Below are 22,003 nucleotides of genomic sequence, written 5' to 3' on the forward strand. Positions count from 1 at the left end.
CAACACATCCTCCGAGAGCAACTTCTCCCAACCATCCAGCAACAGTTTGGTGACGCACAATGCATTTTCCAGCATCATGGAGCACCTTGCCATAAGGCAAAAGTGATAACTAAGTGGCTCCGGGAACGAAACATCGATATTTTGGGTCCATTGCCAGGAAACTCCCCAGACCTTAATCCCATTGAGAACATGTGGTCAATCCTCAAGAGGCGGGTGGACAAACAGAAACAAATTCTGATAAACTCCAAGCATTGATTATGCAAGAATTGGCTTCCATCAGTCAGGATGTGGCCACGAAGTTAATTGACAGCATGCCAGGGCGGATTGCAGAGGTCTTGAAGGGTCAACACTGCAAATATTGACTCTTTACATCAACTTCATGTAATTGTCAATAAATGCCTTAGACACTTATGAAATGTTTGTAATTATACTTCAGTATTCCATAGTAACATCTGACAAAAATATCTAAGGACACTGAAGCAGCAAACTTTGTGGAAATTCATATTTGTGTCATTCTCGAAACTTTTGGCCACGACTGTACACACTATGTAAAAAAAAATATTCAACCTTATCGTCTGCCAACCCTTGTTATTGTCTGTTTTAGCAGTTCATGAGAATGATGTTGAGTATTTCATGGCTATTATATCGAATAAGCATTTGGGCTTTGTTTTGTGATCCTCGACTTAGTATACAGGCTTGATCAGATAATGATGAGATCATTAACATTTTAGGGCGATTCAACGCTGTCAGTCCTAATCAACAACTCCCCAGACCACTGATGTTGTCAAGCGCTATTTTTTTTTTTTGCCTCTAGCGCTAAATACCTTTCAGAGCTAATATAACTATTTTTGCCTCGGGCTATTTGACACGATGCCAATATCCATGGAATAAAGCATGGGACTAAAGAAGCTGTGTTTTCCTCCGGGCTATTTGACACAATGTCAATATCCATTGAAGAAAGCATGGACTATAGAAGTGTCTTTACTATACATGTATTTCTTGTCAGTTTGGCACAAGAGGCAAAATTAACTTGAAATCTGCATTTAAAACTGCTAGATGGCAGAATCTTTGTGCAAAAAGGCAAAAGTTGTGTAACGGGCAAATCAGGAGAATAATCCCTTTCTCCATAGGGCCTCTAGTCAACACCAAAGCATCAGTATACAGCTCTGTGGCTGGTGCTACTTAAAGATTAACCACAGGGGGCCATCAGTTAGCTGAATGTTCCTTTAAAAAGAGCGGTGCTCTACCAGGTTTTCAGCGTGACCCCTTAACCCTCCTGCTGTGTTTCGGTCGAATTGGACCGATTTTACAAGATTTTCTCTCTGAAAAGTGTAGTTAATTTAATCTGATTGTCCACGCAGGGCATCTGAACACACAAAATACATTTTGATGATTTTCAGAAAATGTTGGGTGTTTTATTTAACTTTTGTACGCCTGTGGTGTTCCCGGTCAAAAATGACCGGTCATTAGAATTTTTGGGTGAAACTACAATTAGTGTATAAAATTGAGTTCAGGCACATGCCCATTCATCAGATGATACACACTTCCTCTACCAGACCCCCACAGGCATGTGTGTTTGAGCACACACACACACCTCACTCCCCTTTTTGGCTTCCATGGAAACCCCTACGGGAACCTTTCCCCAATAGAATCTTTCCCCCACGGGAACCACAGCTGTTGGCATTATCACAAACAATATATTATTGTTTCAATAATATATAGAAATGTTCTCACTGCTCTGGTATATAAAGCTTTTTTGAGGCCTTGCTCACAGTTCATTCTGTGGCAGCACAATGACCAAACAATGTACTGTATGTGAGGCTCTTTGATCATGACACTGGTGAGGAGGAGAGAGTCTTTGTTAAACTTTGACACAAAGTAGTCTGTGATAAATAGCACAATATGTTTCATCTGATTATTTGTTATAGTCAAAATAATCCATACATTATGTTTTTTCTACTCAAAATGAGTTGTATGAGCTCAGGTCAATGAGGCCTACAGACAATAAATGGCAAATAGAAGTTCAAAACTTGTAATGTTCTCAAGAACTTAAGTTGATACAAAGATCTAACACAACATTAGGTGATAATATATGCATTATTATGGATTTATAATCAGCTATAATGGGGCGGTCATTTTGGACCGCGAACACAGAATTAATTAACATGAAATTAATACAACATGAGGGTTAAAAGAGTATTGACCTACTCGTGCGTCAATCTAAGTTACATCATTTAAAAAATCCCCATCAAAATTCATCAATTCAAGCTTGGGCTTTGTCTCAATCCACCGCATCTGCCTGTCGGCCTTACACTTCTGCGGTAGAAGTTGGTCGAGCTACAGTGGTGTTTCAGACCATGAAACATCCCGAAAATCAGTTTTACATTGAAAACATCCGTAGAGTCCGAAAAGTTTGGCCTACAAACTATTATGACCACTTTATAGAAAGGGGAGACTCTCACGAACACGATGGTTTTGCTCTAAGACCCCCACAGGTGACTGGTCTTAACCTTTCTGATCTCCCCATCCCGGATCCGGGTTCGTGAATACAGACTCAAGCTCATTACCATAACGCAACGTTAACTATTCATGAAAATCGCAAATGAAATGAAATAAATATGCTAGCTCTCAAGCTTAGCCTTTTGTTAACAACACTGTCATCTCAGATTTTCAAAATATGCTTCTCAACCATTGCAAAACAAGCATTTGTGTAACAGTATTGATGGCTAACGTAGCATTTAGCATTAGCATTCAGCTGGCAACATTTACACAAAAAAACAGAAAAGCATTCAAAAAAATCATTTACCTTTGAAGAACTTCAGATGTTTTCAATGAGGAGACTCTCAGATAGCAAATGTTCAGTTTTTCCTGAAAGATTATTTGTTTAGGACAAATCGCTCCGTTTTCTGCGTCACGTTTAGCTATGAAAAAACCCCTGTATCCAGGATTGTGTAAATCTATCAGCAAGCTCATTAGCATAACACAACGTTAACTATTTATGAAAATCGCAAATGAAATGAAATAAATATGCCATCTCTCAAGCTTAGCCTTTTGTAAACAACACTGTCATCTCAGATTTTCAAAATATGCTTCTCAACCATAGGAAAACAATAATTTGTGTAAAAGTAGCTAGCTAGAGTTAGCATTTCGCGTTAGCATTTAGCGTTAGCATTAGCGTTAGCATCCAGCACGCAACATTAACAAAAACATAAAAGCCTTCAAATAAAATCATTTACCTTTGAAGAACTTCTGATGTTTTCAATGAGGATACTCTCAGTTAGATAGCAGATGCTCAGTTTTTCCAAAAAGATTCCTTGTGTATTAGAAATAGCTCCGTTTTATACATCACATTTGGCTACCAAAAAAAATCTATAAATTCAGTCCTCAAAACGCAAACTTTTTTCCAAATTAACTCCATAATATCAGCTGAAAACATGGCAAACGTTGTTTAGAATCAATCATCAAGGTGTTTTTCACATATCTCTTCATTGATACATCGTTCTTGGACACATGCTTTCTCCCCTGAATCAAATGGTAAAGTAGAAGCAGCTGGCAATTGCGCACCGAATTCGACGCAGGACACCAGGCGGACACTTGGAAAATGTAGTCTCTTATGGTCAATCTTCCAATGATATGCCTACAAATACGTCACAATGCTGCTAAGACCTTGGGCGAACGACAGAAAGTGTAGGCTCATTCCTTGCGCAATCACAGCCATATAAGGAGAGAATGGAAAACAGAGCTTCAGAAATTCTGCTAATTCCTGGGTGATGCATCATCTTGGTTTCGCCTGTAGAATGAGTTCTGGGGCACTTACAGACAAAATCTTTGCAGATTCTGAAACTTCAGAGTGTTTTCTTTCCAAAACTGTCAAGAATATGCATAGTCGAGCATCTTTTCGTGACAAAATATCGCGCTTAAAACGGGAACGTTTTTTATCCAAAAATGAAATAGCGCCCCTAGAGCTCTAACTGGTTTTAAGGTAACCCATACAAACGAATGGAAGTAAGCAAGTAGTTGTGTACAATCAAAAAGTTTTTAAAAAATACATACATTTCCATATAGTACAGACACTTAAAACCTTATTATACATATTTTTTAAATGTATTTTTTGCCATTTATGAATGTTTTATTTAATGTATTTATATGGGCTGTAGTAGTAAAGGACACATTTTTTTCTACCCTTATGGGGTCCTGAAATGTATAATTTTTTTAAAAGAGAAACCTACGTCGAACTGCATTATTGAAAATACTGTAGATACAGTGCCTTCACAGTATTCACACCCTTTGACTTTTTCCACAGTTTGGTGTGTTATAGCCTGAATTTTTAAAATGGATTCAATTGAGATGTTTTGTCACTGGCCTACACAAAATACCCCATAATTTCAAAATGGAATGTTTTTCAAATTTTGTACAAATGAATAAACAATGAAAAGCTGACATTCCTTGAGTCACTCAGTATTCAACCCCTTTGTTATGGCAAGCCTAAATAAGTTCAGGAGTAAAAAATTGCTTAACAAGTGACATAAGTTGCATAGACTCTGCAATTACATTATTTTTGAATGACTGTCTCATCTCTGTAAGGTAATTAATTATCTGTAAGGTCCCTCAATCAGATTCAACCACAAACACCAGGGAGGTTTTCCAATTCCTCGCAAAGAAGGGCACCTATTGGTAGATGGGTAAAATTAAAAAAGCTGACCTTGAATTTCCCTTTGAGCATGGTGAAGTCATTAATGACACTTTGGATAGTGTATCAATACACTCACTCACTACAAAGATACAGGCATCCTTCCTAACTCAGTTGCCGGAGAGGAAGGAAACCACTCAGGGATTTCATCATTCATCATAGCTACTCCACAATACTAACCTAATTGACAGAGTGAAATGAAGGAAGCTTGAATAAAATATTCCAAAACATTCATCCTGTTTGCAACAAGGCACTAAAGTAACAATGCACAAAATGTTGCAAAGCAATTCACTTTTGTGTGTGTTGTTTGTGGCAAATCCAAATGACTCTAGGGTGTGAATACTTATGTAAAAAAGGTATTTCTGTACTTAATTTTTGATTAAAAAAAAACATGTTTTCACTTTGAGTGTGTGTGTGTGTGTGTGTGTGTGTGTGGTTAAAAACATTTTTTTAAATCTATTTTGTATTCAGGCTGTAAAACAACAAAATGTGGAATAAGTCAAGGAGTATGAACACTTTCTGAAGGCACTGTAGGTACAGGGATTATCTAATAGTCTGGAAGAAAGGTTATTAACAATCTGTGTGTATTTTGCTGTTCCAGGGAACGTGTCTTTTAATCATTGTATATTCACTCATGTTTTTGAGATGGAGGGGGGGGGGGTTACTGGAATTAGCTCCCTTGCTCAAAGGTACACACACTCACAGACCCAAATGTAATAAATTGCAGATAAGGGGGCCATACTCTGGATCCTCTCAGAATGTTTACACGTTGAGGTGTTAGAAGCTGTCCTTCTAAGGTGTTCACAAGAAATTGCACCTGTCTTTAGAATAGTGCATAAACATTCCTATTGAACCCCCAAGTAAGGTTTTTCTTTATCTGCAACTGATTGACTTGGGGCCACAGCCAGACATTTTTTTATTTGATTTATTTCACCTTTATTTAACCAGGTAGGCAAGTTGAGAACAAGTTCTCATTTACAACTGCGACCTGGCCAATATAAAGCAAAGCAGTTCGACACATACAACAACACAGAGTTACACATGGAATAAACAAACATACAGTCAATAATACAGTAGAAGAAAACTATACAGTGTGTGCAAATGAGGTAAGATAAGGGAGGTAAAGGCAATAAATCGGTCATGGTGGCGAAGTAATTACAATATAGCAGTTAAACACTGGAGTGATAGACATGCTAAAATGGAAAAGGGATCAGGCTTGTGCCTTGTCTATCCTCAATTCAATGTGTTCTGTTTTGGTGGTTGTGTCTCTCATGACATTATATGGCACAGGGTGGGTTTTTTGTTGATGCGTCACAACTTCAAAAGAGTAGTCCAAATCACCTGAGCAATGGAATCAGATCTAGACATAAAATATTTGTTGTTTTTTATGCCATTTTTGAAGAACCACCATTTTGGGGGATTGGATTCTCAACCCGACTTGGGGATCTTGGATGCCTACAAACTGTTTTTAGGGTTGCTGGGGCGGAGATGCATTCAGGCGACTGCTGATGCAAAGCAATTACACATATTTACACGTTACACGCTTTTGAATGTTTGCGTTGCTGATTTTGAATTACACATATTTACACGTCACCAGCTTTTGAATGTTTGCGTTGCTGATTTTGAAATCAAGAGCATGTTAAGTACCTCAATGTATTTCCTATTCATGTGCTAATTCATGCTCTCAAGACTGTTTTGCTGACGTGGGAGGGAAACATACATTGCCACGATGATGCGTGCAGAGGTGGCAGGGAAATGTAGGAGTGAGTTTATGCCAGACGCTATATGTGCTGATTAAAAGGCCCCAGGTCTAAGTGGTTTGGAACGGCAAGACTTACTGGAGGAACTTTAATGTATCTATTTATATTCTTTAAGTAGTTGCTGGTTGTGTGTGTTGAGGAGAAGAGGTCAAGGAGAAACGGAGCCAATTTGTCGTAATCCCCAAACACAGAGCTCTGCCGAGTTTTCTGCCGAGCTCCACTGTCATCTGCATTTACAAGGGAAGACGAGAATGGCTCGAGGGAGGCTACGGAACTGCATGGCATGATGTCTGGTCTTTCTTCCCACAGTTGTTGGCCCCCCCACTTATGGTCCCTTCCCATCAATGCAGAGAGAAAATAAAAAGATAATAACACAAGGAATAAATACACAATGAGTAATGATAAATTGGCTATATACCCGGGGTACCAGTACCGAATCGATCAAGCAGTTGGCGTTCCAAGCTTGCATCCAGTCAAGATGCTCTCAATGGTGCAGCTGTAGAACTTTTTGATTCCTGAGGGGGAAGAGTACTTGTTGTGTCCTCTTCATGACTGTGTTGGTGTGTTTGGACCATGATAGATCCTTAATAGAGGTCGACCAATTAATCAGAATGGCCGATTAATTAGGGCCGTTTTCATAACAATCGGAAATCGGTATTTGGGGATTTAGCCTTTTTTTTACACCTTTAATTTAATATTTATTTAACTAGGCAAGTCAGTTAAGAACACATTCTTATTTTCAATGACGGCCTAGGAACGGTGGGTTAACTGCCTCGTTCAGGGGCAGAACGACAGATTTTCACCTTGTCAGCTCGAGGGAACCAATCTTGCAACCTCTTGCAACCTTACAGTTAACAAGTCCAACGCAATAACGACCTGCCTCTTGTTGCAGGAGACTGCCTGTTATGCGAATGCAGTAAGTAAAGGTAAGTTGCTAGCTAGCATTAAACTTATCTCATAAAAAACAATCAATCATAATCACTAGTTAACTGCACATGGTTGATGTTATTACTAGATGTTATCTAGCGTGTCCTGCGTTGCATATAATCTGACTGAGTATCTGACTAAGTATCTGACTGAGCGGTGGTAGGCAGAAGCAGGCGCGTAAACATTCATTCAAACAGCACTTTCGTTTGTTTTGCCAGCAGCTCTTCGGTGTGCGTCAAGCATTGCGCTGTTTATGACTTCAAGCCTATCAACTCCCGAGAGTTGAGGCTGGTGTAACCGAAGTGAAGTGGCTAGCTAGTTAGCGTGCGCTAATGGCATTTCAAACGTCACTCGCTCTGAGCCTTGGAGTGGTTGTTGTCGTTGTTTCGAGGGTGGCAGTTGTCGTTGTGTTCCTGGTTCGAGCCCAGGATGGAGCGAGGAGAGGGACGGAAGCTATACTGTTACACTGGCAATACTAAAGTGCCTATAAGAACATCCAATAGTCAAAGGTTAATGAAATACAAATGGTATAGAGGGAAATAGCCCTATAATTCCTATAATAACTACAACCTAAAACTTCTTACCTGGGAATATTGAAGACTCATATTGCACTTTTACTTTCTTCTCCAACACTTTGTTTTTGCATTATTTAAACCAAATTGAACATGTTTCATTATTTATTTGTGGCTAAATTGATTTTATTGATGTATTATATTAAGTTAAAATAAGTGTTCATTCAGTATTGTTGTAATTGTCATTATTACAAATATAAAAATTAATCGGCATAGGCTTTTTTAGTCCTCCAATAATTGGTATCGGTATCGGCGTTGAAAATTCATAATCAGTCGACCTCTAATCCTTAGTGATGTGGACACTGTGTAACTTGAAGCCCTTGACCTGCTCCACTACAGCCCTGTTGACGTGAATGGGGGCATGCTCGTCCTTCATTTCCTGTAGTCCACGATCACCTCAGTCTTGCTGACGTTGAGGTAGAGGTAGTTGTCCTGACACCACACTGCCAGGTCTCTGACCTCCCTCGTCCCTATAGGCTGTCTCATCATTGTCTGTGATCAGGCCTACCACCATTGTGTCGTTGGCAAACTTAATAAGAGTGTTGGAGTCGTGCACGGCCACATAGTCGTGAGTGAATAGGGAGTACTGGAGGGGACTAAGTACGCGCCCCTAAGGGGCCCCCGTGTTGATGGTTAATGTGTCGGATTTGTTGTTGCCTGTCCTCACGACCTGGGGGTGTCCCGTCAGGAAGTCTAGGATCTAGAGCACAGGGACTAAGATGGTCTGCTTTATATAGGAATTTCAGACTGGGTAAAGGAGAGGTTGAAAATGTCAGTAAAGACACTTGCCAGCTGGTCAGCGCAAGCTCGGAGTACACACCTGAGTAATCCATCTGACCATGTAGCGTTGTGAATGTTAACCTGTTTAAAGGTCTTACTTGCATCAGCCACGGAGAGCGTGTTCACACAGTCATCTGGAACAACAGTTGCTCTGATGCATGGTTCAGTGTTGCTTGCCTCGACGCGAGCATAGATGGCATTTAGCTCGTCTGGTAGGCTCGCGTCACTGGGAAGCTCGCAGTTGGGTTTTGTAATCTTTTGTAATCTTTTGTAATCTGTGATAGTTGGCAAGCCCTGCCACATCCAACGAGCGTTAGAGCCGGTGAAGTAGACTTTGATCTTAGTCCTGTGTTGACGCTTTGCCTGTTTGATGGTTCGTTTGAGGTCGTAGCGGGATTTCTTAGAGTCCGGATTGGTGTCTCAAATGGAGGGCAGGGAGAGCTTTGTATGCGTCTCTGTGTGTGGAGTAAAGGTGGTTTAGAGTTTTTTTTCGTCTCTAGTTGCACAGGTGAAATGCTGGTAGAAATTTGTTAAAATGGATTTAATTTTTCCAGAATTAAAATCACCGGACACTAGGAGTGCTGCCTCTAGATGAGCATTTTCTTGTTTGCCTATGGCCCTATACAGCTTGTTGGGTGTAGTCTACAGCTTATCATGAGGTATTCTAAACCAAGCAGAACCTTGACACTTCCTTAATATTAGAGATCGTTCACTAGCTTTTGTTAACAGACTACCCCCCTTGAGCTTACCCAACACTACCATTCTGTCCTGCCTATACATAGAAAAAACAGCTAGAATATTATTCACGTTCTGGTTCAGTCCAGTTTTGAGAAACATGGATATTACACTTCTTCAGGTCCCGTTGATAGCATAGTCTCGAAGGGAGCTCATCCAGTTTGTTCTCCAGTGATTGTACATTTGCCAATAGAACAGAGGGTAGAGGAGAATTATTTACTCATCGCCATACTGCCCTACCAAGCAAAAGGGCAGTAACTGCTAATTTGGTCGATTTTTTTTTGTTGTCATTTTTGCTAAATTAAATACATTAAATACATGCTTAATCATGTGGACAAGTGTCCTGCCTCATATTGTGTTTTGGAGAAAATTGGGGTCATGTTAGCAGTAACTGCATAAAGTTACTGTGAAAACAAGGTAAATAACAACAGTTTTTCTCAGTTCCATGCTATGAACAGTTACTGCCTTTTTGCTTGGTAGGGCAGCATAGTTTCATAAGGGTACCTGCATATCGACCTCGATATCGCCGTCTCTTTCTCTTCCGAGTGTCAGGGTTTGATCCGGGATAAGCAGTGTGTCTTGTGCCACCAACTCATTGAAGTAGAAATCTTCATCCAAATCAAAGCTATTAAAAGGGTCCTGTTGTTTCCAGCCTTGGTACTCCGGTACCCCACAAGAGAACAGTCTATGACTTGGGTAGCAAAGTGGCCAACCTGTTGACAATCTTATTTCTAACAAGGTGTTTTATTGAGTGACTTCAAATATTACCTTACAGGGCCACAGCAGTAGATCACTCCTTTTGGTGAATAAGATGGACAATCAGCCATAATACCCAGATAAGCCTCATGTTTTGTCTGCAAGTCATGTTGGTGTATAGTCTATACAAATAAACCCCTGAATGAACCTAGAAAATGTCTGTAAATCCCCCAAAATATATATATATATATTGAATCTTAGCTACTGTACCTGTGGGATCACGGGATATACTTTAAGCAGGTAAAATTGTAAGATCTTCATTACTTATCTAATGGGTCAGAGAACTGAAGAGGGAATGTTCGCAAAAGTAGCTAGCTCACTCAAAGGAATGACCCAGGCCTGTTTATGATAGAAGGCAAATTGTATCAGTGGAAATGAAGATGCAGCAAATATGCTGAGCTTGATTACCAAATGTGCATGTTAATCAATGCTTGGAGGAGGCCATCATTTGCATGTCAAATCATTTGACATTTCCACAAGATGCAAACATTGTTACCGCAGCTGTGGATCCAACATTAGAGAAGATGAATTCATTATAAGGGTGTTTATTTCTTTACTGAGGAGCAAGAACATCTTGTCACATTGGGGAAAAAGAGCTAAATAAAATGGATTGCTTACGACTTAAGTAGCTGTATGTGAGATGTTACAGCGTTGGAACGATTGGTTTCACCTGGATGTTTACTGAAACAACCTTTTTTGTTTGCAATCACATTTAAGATACATGTAGTTATTATGGTGGATATCCTAGTTTTCTAATTGAGATTCACTGGTTTTAGTAACCTGTACTTGGAAATAATTGGGTTCAGTTATTTTGTGTCATTTAAAAAAACAAATGTTGTCATTAAGCAGATGCTCTTATCCAGAGTGACTAACAATTAGTACATTCATCTTAAGATAGCTACGTGAGGCAACAACACATCACAGTCGTATCAAGTACATTTTCCCTCAACAAAGTATTTATCAGCGAAGTCTGTGCTAGTGAGAAAGAAGAAATGCCTTTATTTTTTTTACGGGAAAGGGAGTGGTGGGGGGTCTTGAGAGTTGTTATTTAAGATACTCTTCAAAGAGGTATGGTTTCGGGACGTTTTTGTAATTTGGGCAGGGACTACCCTGTGCTGACTTTAGGGGGAAGCTTGTTCCAACATTGGGGTACCAAGACAGAGAAGAGCTTGGCCTGGTCTGAGTGGGAGCTGCCCTCCCGTAGGGGTGGGATGTAAATGCCGGGTTGGGATGTAGGGTTTGAGCATAAGCTGAAGGTAAGGAGGGGCAGTTCCCCTTGCTGCTCCGTAGGCAAGCACCAGGGTCTTAAAGATAATGCGAGCTTCGACTGGAAGCCAGAGAAGTCTGCGGAGGAGCAGGGTGACATGGGCGAACTTAGGAAGGTTGAATATTTATCACAGGGCCTTGTTCAGGTAAGGCCTTCATTTAATAACAGATCACAATCCCACAGACCACACACACCACCAAACGTGCAGTCATAAAGGGGAGAATCTCCATCTTCTGTAATCTTCCAATGGTAAAGCAGCTGGGATTCTAGGTTTAAGAATATATAAGGGCCTTTGCAACCAGCCAGCAATGAAGCAAATAATTTTGATTCAGCATAGCAGCCTGTTGACTTAAGAATCCTTTGAAGCTCTGAAATCCTCCTTCAAAAGTGAAGGGAAGGTACAGCTCTATTAAAAAGCAATTTAACATGCTTTACCTCATAAAGGTTGGAGAATTCCAATCTGGTGGTAACACATACACAGGCTGTGTCTCAAATGACAACCTATCCCCTACATAGTGCAACACTTTTGACCAGGGCTCAAAGGGCTCTGATCAAAAGTAGTGCACTATGTAGGGAATAGATTGCCATTTGGGACACACAGACCGATCTCTTTATTGGCCATGTGACAGACTGTACAATATAAAAAGAAAGCCCCTCACAGTAAGCACTTTATTGGCTTTGAAAGGTATTTTTCTGCACTCGGCTGGTTATTCACATGCGTAGAAATATGGTTGGTAAAGATAGAAAAATCAATTGGATGACTACCGTTAAATAGGCCTATATTTTGAATGATGCTTGAGGATGTTTTAGTGATTAACAAATGGGGACTTTATTTCTTTCTGTCCTTTTAATTTAAATTATTAAATGAATTCAAGATGCACGTCTTTAGCTAAATTTGTATGTAAGCTTCCCAAATATTAAGAGCTGCTTATGGTTGATTCATCGAAATAAGGAGATCATTATCATGAATGTTGACGCTCACTTACTATTCGAAGTAAACCATTGATAGAGCTACAGTGTATTCGGAAACCTGGACCTTTTCCAACTTTTGTTACGTTAGTCTTATTCTAAAATTGATTAAATAAAAAAAGGGGAAGGTTTACCTTCCAACAGGACAACGACCCTAAGCACACATCCAAGACAAAGCAGGAGTGGCTTAGGGATAAGCCTCTGAATGTCCTTTTGGTCCAGCCACAGCCCGGACTTCAGCCCGATCGAACATCTCTGGAGAGACCTGAAAATAGCTGTGCACGACGCTCCTCATCCAACCTGACAGCACTTGAGAGTATCTGCAGACAAGAATGGGAGAAACTCTTCAATTACAGATGTGACAAGCTTGTTGCGTCATACACAAGACTTGAGGCTGTAATCGCTGCCAAAGGTGCTTCAACAAACTATTGAGTAAAGGGTCTGAATACATACTTAAATGTGATATTTCTGTTTTTTATTTTTAATACATTTGCAAACATTTCTAAAAAACATGTTTTTCCTTTGTCATCATGGGGTATTGTGTGTAGATTGTGTAAAAAGTCAAGGAGTCGGAATACTTTCCGAATTCAGTGTATATTGTTTATAACAATTATTTGAAACGCATCATCTAAATGGCTGCCGCTGGTAAAACCCCTCAGGTCATTATAACTGTAACACACAGAGGGGTAGATTATCACACAATGGAGGGGGTACAGTGAATACAAATATGAGATACATATTTTAGATATAGTCAAATTTAGGTTACACGGTTGTAGAGGGCAAGAGTCTGGGTTGTCTTTGTTACAGCAGCCTCCAGTTGTGTTCTCTGTTGGTGGACTTGATAATGTTGTAGAAATTCATACTGAGAGAGACTGTCATTTCTTCCAACAATCATCTTTATTTAATGAGGGATTGTTCTAAATTCTTTCAGGCTATCTCGGGTCACACAGACCACATCTTGTCTATAGAATGCCGGCTTTAGGTTTTTATCACAAAGTCATTGTCAGTTCAAGCTATCTCTAGCAAAAACCCATTTCCTTGTCCATATGCCCAGACTAACTGCAGGAAGCTAGAGTGGAAACCATCTCTTTATAGAAACACAGCATTTAACAGAACATATATGTCTTACTATTTGATAAGTATATAATCATTAACTGTTAATATCAAACAAATCAGGTAAATACAAACTTTTTTATCACAAAAACTCTCATATCTTCAGATGATGTGCCATTTCCTGCCTGGACAACACCCAAAGATTTTAGTTTTCCTTGCCTGACTGACATGCAAAGTCTAGAAAATACAGCCATTTGTATACGGTTGTCGTGGCGTTGTATTAGTTAGTGTGATGACTGTTGTTCATCGAATGATTAACGTTTCTAATTGCGTGATTAACTGAATCAAGCAATTATTAACTAATTAACCTGGGGCACCATGGGAAAACTAGTTTTTATTGAGTTTCTATTTCCCAAATTAACTCAAAGAATATCAATTTTACAACAGCCGCTAATTAACCAGTTACCTCTACCAATCTCGTTCTGAACGTCGTATAGCCCATGAATCTGCATGGACCCGGGTCTCACCAATGAGTTTGTACCACACAAATCTTAGTTGAATATTTATTTACTAAAAAAGCTAAAATGATGATAAAAGATACACATAGACAAAACACATTATAGGCTATTGATTAGAACTAATAATATATAATGGGCCAATACACAATGGCGCGTGTTACCCAAAATGGGGATTTCAAAGAGAGAGAGAAAAAAGAAAGTACACGAGAGAAATATACATTTGGGTGAATGTCAGCTATGCTATTCTAACCCTAGCCTTGCCCCAAACTGCCGCTCTTATGGGTCAGAATATAATGATGTAATTACGTGGGGATGATCTCCGAGGATTCTCTGTGTGGACCGTTCCGGCTGCTCGATGGCGCACTACTTCGGCGCACCTCTCTGATCGTCCTTCCGATGTCAGTGTCCTTTTGGCTTAGGAGTCTGTTCCCTCACCCTTTGCTCTGGAAGGGGTCTTCTGAGGACAGACCGCTCTGTAGCTCAGAGCTCACAGCATAGGAATGAAACCCTTTAGATACCACAATTCGATGGGAGATGGAGGCTAGGTGGTTCGACTTGAATTCACCCGCTTAGACACAGCTACTCATCCGTAGCTTGGGTAGAAAAGGATTTCTTTGTCTTCAAACTTGCATTGCGTTCTGGGTTCGTTGACTTTTTAGACCTTGGCTGCAGCTTGGGTCACGTAGTCTTCCCTGTGAATTATTTTCTCACAGGTTTTATACCCTTGGGTCAGAAGTGGGCGTAACCGCCTTTAGGGCAATTGTCTGGGCGTACCAAGTTAATGAGGCAAGGTCTAGATTTTATTCAAATCCAATTTTAGACAACTAACTTAACATTTCATATTCCCCAAAACATTCTCTTTGATTTGGGTATTTTCCATACAACGTACAATGTATAAACTTCAAACATATTCTAGGAAAACTCTTCACATTACAATGTTTTCGTAATAACGTAATCTATTAACCTTTTAATAACAAAACAAAAATGACATACATTTTCATATTCCATCTATCGTCATGACCACCATTATGGCTGACAGAAACCAATGTTCCAAAGTCCCTTTATTTCATGTTAATGTTCTGAGGCTGGTTCTCCATAGTAACAGGACAAAGGAATTTGTCTGTGGCCTGAGATTTACCAGGGGTGTGAGAGGTCATAAAACCCCCTCATCTTCAGACCCCTAGATCTCTCCTCCTCTGTTGGGGTTGAGAGATAATCTGTAGGGTTGTGGTCTCCTGTAACCAGACCTGATCAGGACAGTCATGAAACGGTAGTATACCAATTTGACAGTATCAACTGGGTTTAGACTAAAGACTGTGTTATTGGCAGAGGAGATGTCAATTCCATGTAGACTTTGGTCTGTTTGATATGAGGATTTCAGTTGGAATATCAGTTTCTATTAAATATTAACACATTACCTGCACAGACTAGGATTAGAAATTGAATGCGGGCCTCCCGAGCTGCCTAGTGGTCTTTGGCACTGCTTTGCAGTGCTAGCTGTGCCACTAGAGATTCTGGGTTCGAGTCCAGGCTCTGTCGTAGCCGGCCTCAACTGGGAGACCCATGGGGCGGCGCGCAATTGGCCCAGCATCGTCTGGGTTAGGGGAGGGTTTGGCCGGCAGGGATGTCCTTGTCCCATTGCGCATTAGCGACTCCTATGGCAGGCCGGGTGCAGTGTACGCTGACAAGGTCGCCAAGTGCACGGTGTTTCCTCCGACACGTTGGTGCGGCTGGCTTCTGGGTTAATTGAGCATTGTGTCAAGAAGTAGTGCGGCTTAGTTGGGTTGTGTATCGGAGGACGCACGGCTCTCAACCTTCGCTTCTGCCGAGTCCGTACGGGAGTTGCAGTGACGAGACAAGACTGTAACTACCAATTGGATACCACGAAGTTAGGGAGAAAAAGGGGTACATTTTTTTATAAAAAAATAAATTGAATGGAGCCATGCCATGTTAAACAATAAGAGCAGTCAGATTAAATTCAACAGTGACATGACTACTCGCATTCCGTTCTTCAACTAAAGAATACTTACACCCCTAATTTGATTAACTACTACAGCACAAGTGAACCAAAACGCAAGCTATGTTCGAATACCCATGCTAACATACTGCATACTACATACTTAATGAGTATATACTACATACTATTAGTGACCCGTTTCAGGAAACTAGGCGTATGTCATGGGTCACTACTTCACACGAGAGCCGTTTGAACCTAAACTTTTTATTTTTATCAAAATGTTTTTGGGGGGGCAGAAATGCCAACATGTGCCTTAATAACAAACCTGTTTGGCATCTGTAAATACAAATACATTTGTTAAATTACGAGCCTAGTTGGTTAAAAAACATCAACCTTCCCGCTTGCCATGATTAGCTGAGATGATGAGTGGGAAGGACATGCCAAGAGATGAGTTTGGATTGGTCTGCAATATAGCATGCTTCTGTCTATTTGAGCTGGTCAGTATGTGTAGGGTAATCCTGTCTTTTAAAAATGTATCATGTAATTAAATTTAACAAAAGACTACAGTATGCAAGTATCCATTTCAATAGAATGTCACTGCAACAGCTTTCAGAGCACTCTCGTCTGAGTGTACCAGAGCGCAGAATAACTGATGAATTTACGTATGCTCAGTACCGGTTGAATATTGGCAGGTGTCAGTAAACGTTGGCAAAAAGTGTCATTAAATTGTTGCCAGGAGCACAGTTATAGTCACGAATGCTCTGGGTAACATGAAAACAGCTTAATCAGCTCTGCTAGGGCGAGTAAAATGGTCAGAGTTTGGGTGGGGGCTAAAGCTTAAAATGATTCTTATGGCATTGGTTCACACTGACCGTGTGCAGAGTGACTTGACACAACAACGGCCCAAGCAAGTTGTACATGCAAAACGGAAACAACATGTCTTATTTAATGGCAGGGGTTGCAGTCTGCCGTGAAGCATTCATCCATGTATACAGGTAAGAGTCTAGCTACAGTTTCAGATATTACGTTTCTAATTTTGTCAGGAAGTTTGTTTTCATTGCAAGTTAAAGCTTACTTTTAGTTAGCTAGCTGATGTTAGATGGCTGGCTCGCTAGCTAACATTATGTTTATGATCTTTGTGTATTAATGTTATCTCAGAATGCCATTTCGCATTGTTTAGTTATAGACTAATGTTAGCTAGCTAACTAACTTTAGCTAGCTATGACAATCGGTTTGACTTGCTAGTACTCTATGGTTTGTTGTTTATCTAGCTAGCCACATGTCTAAACAAAAGACAGGCTAACGTTAGTGGTTTCTTTGCAACACTTGCAGTTAGCCACTGATTCCTTCCAAACGACTCATTGTTGAATTTGCGATTTCCAATTTGTTGTGTAATCTTTATGTACAATGGCTGATGAGCGCCGATACATTTTATATATAATTTCCCTTCATCATTTCTATTCATATGACAAGGATTAAGAAGGATTTGCCAGTAGATTGTCGACTTGATGACAACTGATGATGACTGCTAGCTCTTACTTTGAAAGTAAGACGTTGACATGATCAGTCCAATCAAAGATACTGTAGATAGAACGTGATTTGATGTAATTTTATGTGTCCAATGACCTTGAGCCTTCTTGGATGGGCATTTCTAATATAACTCTATGGCAGAACCCACGGGGCAAACATTTTCGAGCCCTAATCTTAGAATTGGGGATGACAGATAGCTGAGCCAATCAGGCTCTGTATTTTCTGCTGGCTAGCCCCACCACCACAGAAAGCACTGAGCTAGGCTGAAACACCTGCATTTTGGAGCTGCCTTACTCAAGAAAGCAAAAAAAGAGACCATATTTGTATGCAGCGTCATTAACTCAATGATATTTTTGTTTTTTGCATTGTTTGCAAACTGATATGTGACATGTATTAATGCCAAAATAACAAGCAAAACAGGCAAGACCCCTCCCCCCAAAAAAATTCTAATTACTTTTTATCTAAAAGTGTGGTGCTCAAAACCCCCACCTGACATGGATGATGGATCGCCACTGCTCCTAACACACATGCCATTAGACCATCACTAGCACATTTGCCATCACTAGCACATTAGACCATCACTAGCACATTAGAGTCTGCTGCCTATATACTGTACATAGACTTGAAATCTCTGGCCACTTTAATAAATGGAACACCAGTCACTTTAACAATGTTTACATATTTTGCATTACTCATCTCATATGTATATACTGTATTCTATTGTACTGTATCTTAGTCTATACCGCTCTGACATTGCTCATCCATCTATTTATATATTCTTAATTCCATTCCTTTACTTTGATTTGTGTGTATTGGGTACATGTTGTGAAATTGTTAGATATTACTTGTTAGATATTACTGCACTGTCGGAGCTAGAAACAAGCATTTTGTTACACCCGCAATACCATCTGCTGAACACGTGTACGTGACCAATAACATTTGATTTGACACGTTGCTGCTTACTATTTTATTTTTTATATATCTACCTCATCTATCACTGATATTGTTCTTGTACATATGTATATTATATTTTATTGATATTGACACTTTCTGATATTGCTACTATGCAAGTAACCATTTAGCTGTACTGTTTACACCTTCTGTGGAGACCCAGCCACTTGGCAAGATGTGAAATAAATGCTATAACCCCCAGACACATGACCCATCAATTTAGATAAGTGTGTCTGGGTAAGCATCATCTAATATTTATGAAATATGTTTATCTGGACTTTTTAATCTACTCACTGTTTAGCACATGACCTCACGTGAATGCTTAAAAAAAATGGGTGGGGCTGGTTTAAGAGGGTGTGAACAATGCTGAATGGGTGTAGACAAAGGAGAGCTCTCCAGTAGGTATAAAACTATTCAAAGACCATTTTCTCAAAAGTGAGTTAACAAGTTTATCACCTTTCAAAGCAGAATTACCTTCCCATTGTTCCTAAAAAATGCATTGTATTATATACCATTTTGTAGCTCTGTCTACTTTTATCCATTGTAAAAAACACCATTTCCAATGTTACTACAGTACATAAGACTGATTTCAACTGTGGATGACCCTGTCCTTCATCCTCTCTGTGGGTATACAGTATGTGTTGGTGTGTGTCTAGGGGAAGGGGAGACTCAGTGAAGAGTCACCTACGCTTTAGTTCTTCGTCTGGCTTGTCGACTAAAGCGGCAGGTCTCCAGGTGACATTTGACACACATTTAGTTCTCAAATTGCCATCAAATTCTAAATGGGGTTTCAGCATTTTAGGGAGTGGCACGTGCTTACACAGTGTAGTCCATTCTATTCCCAGTGGCTCCCTAAATAATATGATTGTGTTACATGTATATTTGTGCTGACTGTTTCCTTTTCGTGTTCTGCAAGGGTTCCACAAAGACAAGGATTAGGCCTTGCACTGCACTCTTCTCAAATTGTGTTCAAAGGCAATCAATACATCAGCCACGAGGTGAATTGTCTCGTTTGCATTTTTCAGATACTGAACAGAAAACCAATTACACAAGGATCCTCTCGAAATTAATTCTTTTTTTTTTTTTTTACTTGTCTTCGTCTTCTTGGAAATAGAAATCCTTGAAAGTTAAAAAGGAAGAAAGAGACGGAGGAAACCAAACGTGTCCGTTGATGTCAAAACACCTCTCTTTGGTTTGGCAGACACTTGCTGGAGAGATGAAAAGCGTCACATGTGGGGGACATTCTATTTGGTAGTCCGACATGATACTTCCTCAAGGAAAGATGTGGAACATACTTATTCCTTGGCCACGCACAGTGCCTCATTTCAATGTAGCTTACAATATCACTATATTTCCATGTCTTATTCAAATGCAGTTATGCCGGATGTACAGTATAAGGAAGTATGCCTAGTGGCAGTGAAAAGCACTGTATTGGACGATGTTCATGGCTAATTCGCTTATGATTTGCAGCTGGTGGCAGGTCCAGAGGGACAGAAGTGGAAGAAATTGTAAGGCTTGCTTAATTTCAGAACATACCTTCTAGTATAGCAGCTCAACATGCTCCCTTTCACACTTTGACCGTTTTTCGGTTTTTCCTGGTGCTTCTGCTTTTCGAAAATCTTTTCATTTGAACGACTGGTTTCCGAGTCTTTAAGGTTAAAATTTCAGTGCTTTTGAGTGGAGAGCAGGTGCAAAGTAAAAGCTGAGATATGTGTGTTCTTGTAAGACACTCCTGATAGTTGCTGGCTGTTTCTCGTTGCTTTGGATCTGCATTCAGCAACGATCAAGGTCATGCTTTTCGTATCTTCAGATCACAGCTGTGGTTTGCAGCAATGGTTTGCTGTGTCTGTGCCACATACTATTTTGTGTATAAAAGCATATATTTATGATGGGTAGAAATTGCTTCATTAAACATAGTAGTATTTAGTGTACTTGTTTCTTTCTTCTTACCCCTCAACTTGAGTAGGCCTGGTTCTAGCTTAACTTTTCTGACTGTAATGATGGTGAGCAGTCTACGATGGCCCTAAGTTGCACCCATGGCCCAAACAGCAAACTGAGGCCTATTTAATACACTATCTTCCTTCAAGTTGGAATAACTCCTGTGACACAGTAACATTTTGATTGAGGTTGTGGTTGAATAGCTCTGGCCTTTGTTCAGTCCACTGTACCAGCAGTGAATGCCTTTAAGGGTAAACAGTAATGTCAGGAAAGGTTACCTTTTTCTGTGCATTCCTTCACTTTACAGAGGCTTGCTTATAGGTTATAGGAAATGCTCTGATGTAGTTATTTCAGCACTAGCTTGATATGAGATTCAATGGAATGCGTTCCTCGCAACTGTCATAATTACAGTATTTTATATTTCAATAATATTGTCATATTTATCTTTAAATCCAAATTCTGAGTAACAAAGTTACTACAATACTTTTTGGTTAAAATGCTCAAACAGAAACAAATAGCAAACGAGTGTAATTTTCTCTGTGTTTTGCAGTGCCCCCCACAATCATCAACCTGTCGAAGGGCATCGTGGTCAACGAAGGCTCCAACGTCACGCTGATGTGCCAAGCCAGTGGCAAACCAGAACCCTCGTTTACCTGGAAACTCCTCTCTCCCTCAGGTAAGACACCAGTCTCTCTGTGCATTCAAATGGTCATCAATAAAATACAATAGTGTTTGTCCGTAGCTTATGCCTGCCCATACCATAACCCCACCACCACCATAGGAAACTCTGTTAACAACGTTTGCATCAGCAAACCGCTCGCCCACAGAACGCCATACACGCTGTCTGTCTGCCATCTGCCCAGTACAGTTGAAACCAGGATTTAGCCGCGAAGAGCACACTACTCCAGCGTGCCAGTGGCCATCGTAGGTGAGCATTTGTAAACTGAAGTCGTTTTTTACCCGAACTGCAGTCACATAAAGACCCTGGTGTGGACAAGTAGCACGCAAATGAGCTTTCCTGAGACAGTTTGTGCATAAATTATTTGGTTGTGCAAACCCACAGTTTCATCAGCTGTCCGGGTGGCTGGTCTCAGACAATCCCGCAGGTGAAGAAGCCGGATGTGGAGATCCTGGGCTGGTGTGGTTACACGTGGTCTGCGGTTGTTGGAAGCCGGTTGGACATATGGCCAAATTCTCTAAAACAATGTTGGAGGTGGCTTATGGTAGAGAAATGAACATTCAAGTCTCTGGCAATGGCTCTTTTGGACATTTCTGCACTCAGCATGTCAATTGCACACTCACTCAAAACTTGAGATATCTGTAGTATTGTGTTGTGTGACAAAACTACACATTTTATAGTGGCCTTTCATTGTCGCAAGCACAAGGTGCACCTGTGTAATGATCATGTTGTTTAATGCCATACCTGTCAGGTGGATGGATTATCTTGGCAATCTTGCTCAATAACAGGGATGTAAACAAATGTGTGCACAAAATTTGAGAGAAATAAGCTTTATGTTCTATGGAAAATGTCTGGGATCTTTTATTATCTATCTTTCTCTAGCTCTATCTTTCTCACACTCGTTCTCTCATTCACCAGCTC

At 40.2% G+C, this 22,003-nt stretch overlaps 1 protein-coding gene across 5 annotated transcripts in view; it reads left to right on the plus strand.

Annotated features, from left to right (window-relative positions):
• Positions 1 to 22,003, plus strand: part of ntm (neurotrimin) — a 428,776-nt gene that overhangs the window by 367,571 nt on the left and 39,202 nt on the right. For all 5 annotated transcript variants that reach the window (XM_036989913.1, XM_036989911.1, XM_036989912.1 and 2 more), the window contains one exon: positions 20,954 to 21,079. In XM_036989913.1, the coding sequence (XP_036845808.1) occupies positions 20,954 to 21,079 (126 nt within the window). The remainder of the gene's footprint in view (positions 1 to 20,953; positions 21,080 to 22,003) is intronic.

Source organism: Oncorhynchus mykiss, chromosome 10 (assembly GCF_013265735.2).
Source record: "Oncorhynchus mykiss isolate Arlee chromosome 10, USDA_OmykA_1.1, whole genome shotgun sequence".
In the NCBI taxonomy this organism is placed as follows: Eukaryota; Metazoa; Chordata; class Actinopteri; order Salmoniformes; family Salmonidae; genus Oncorhynchus; species Oncorhynchus mykiss.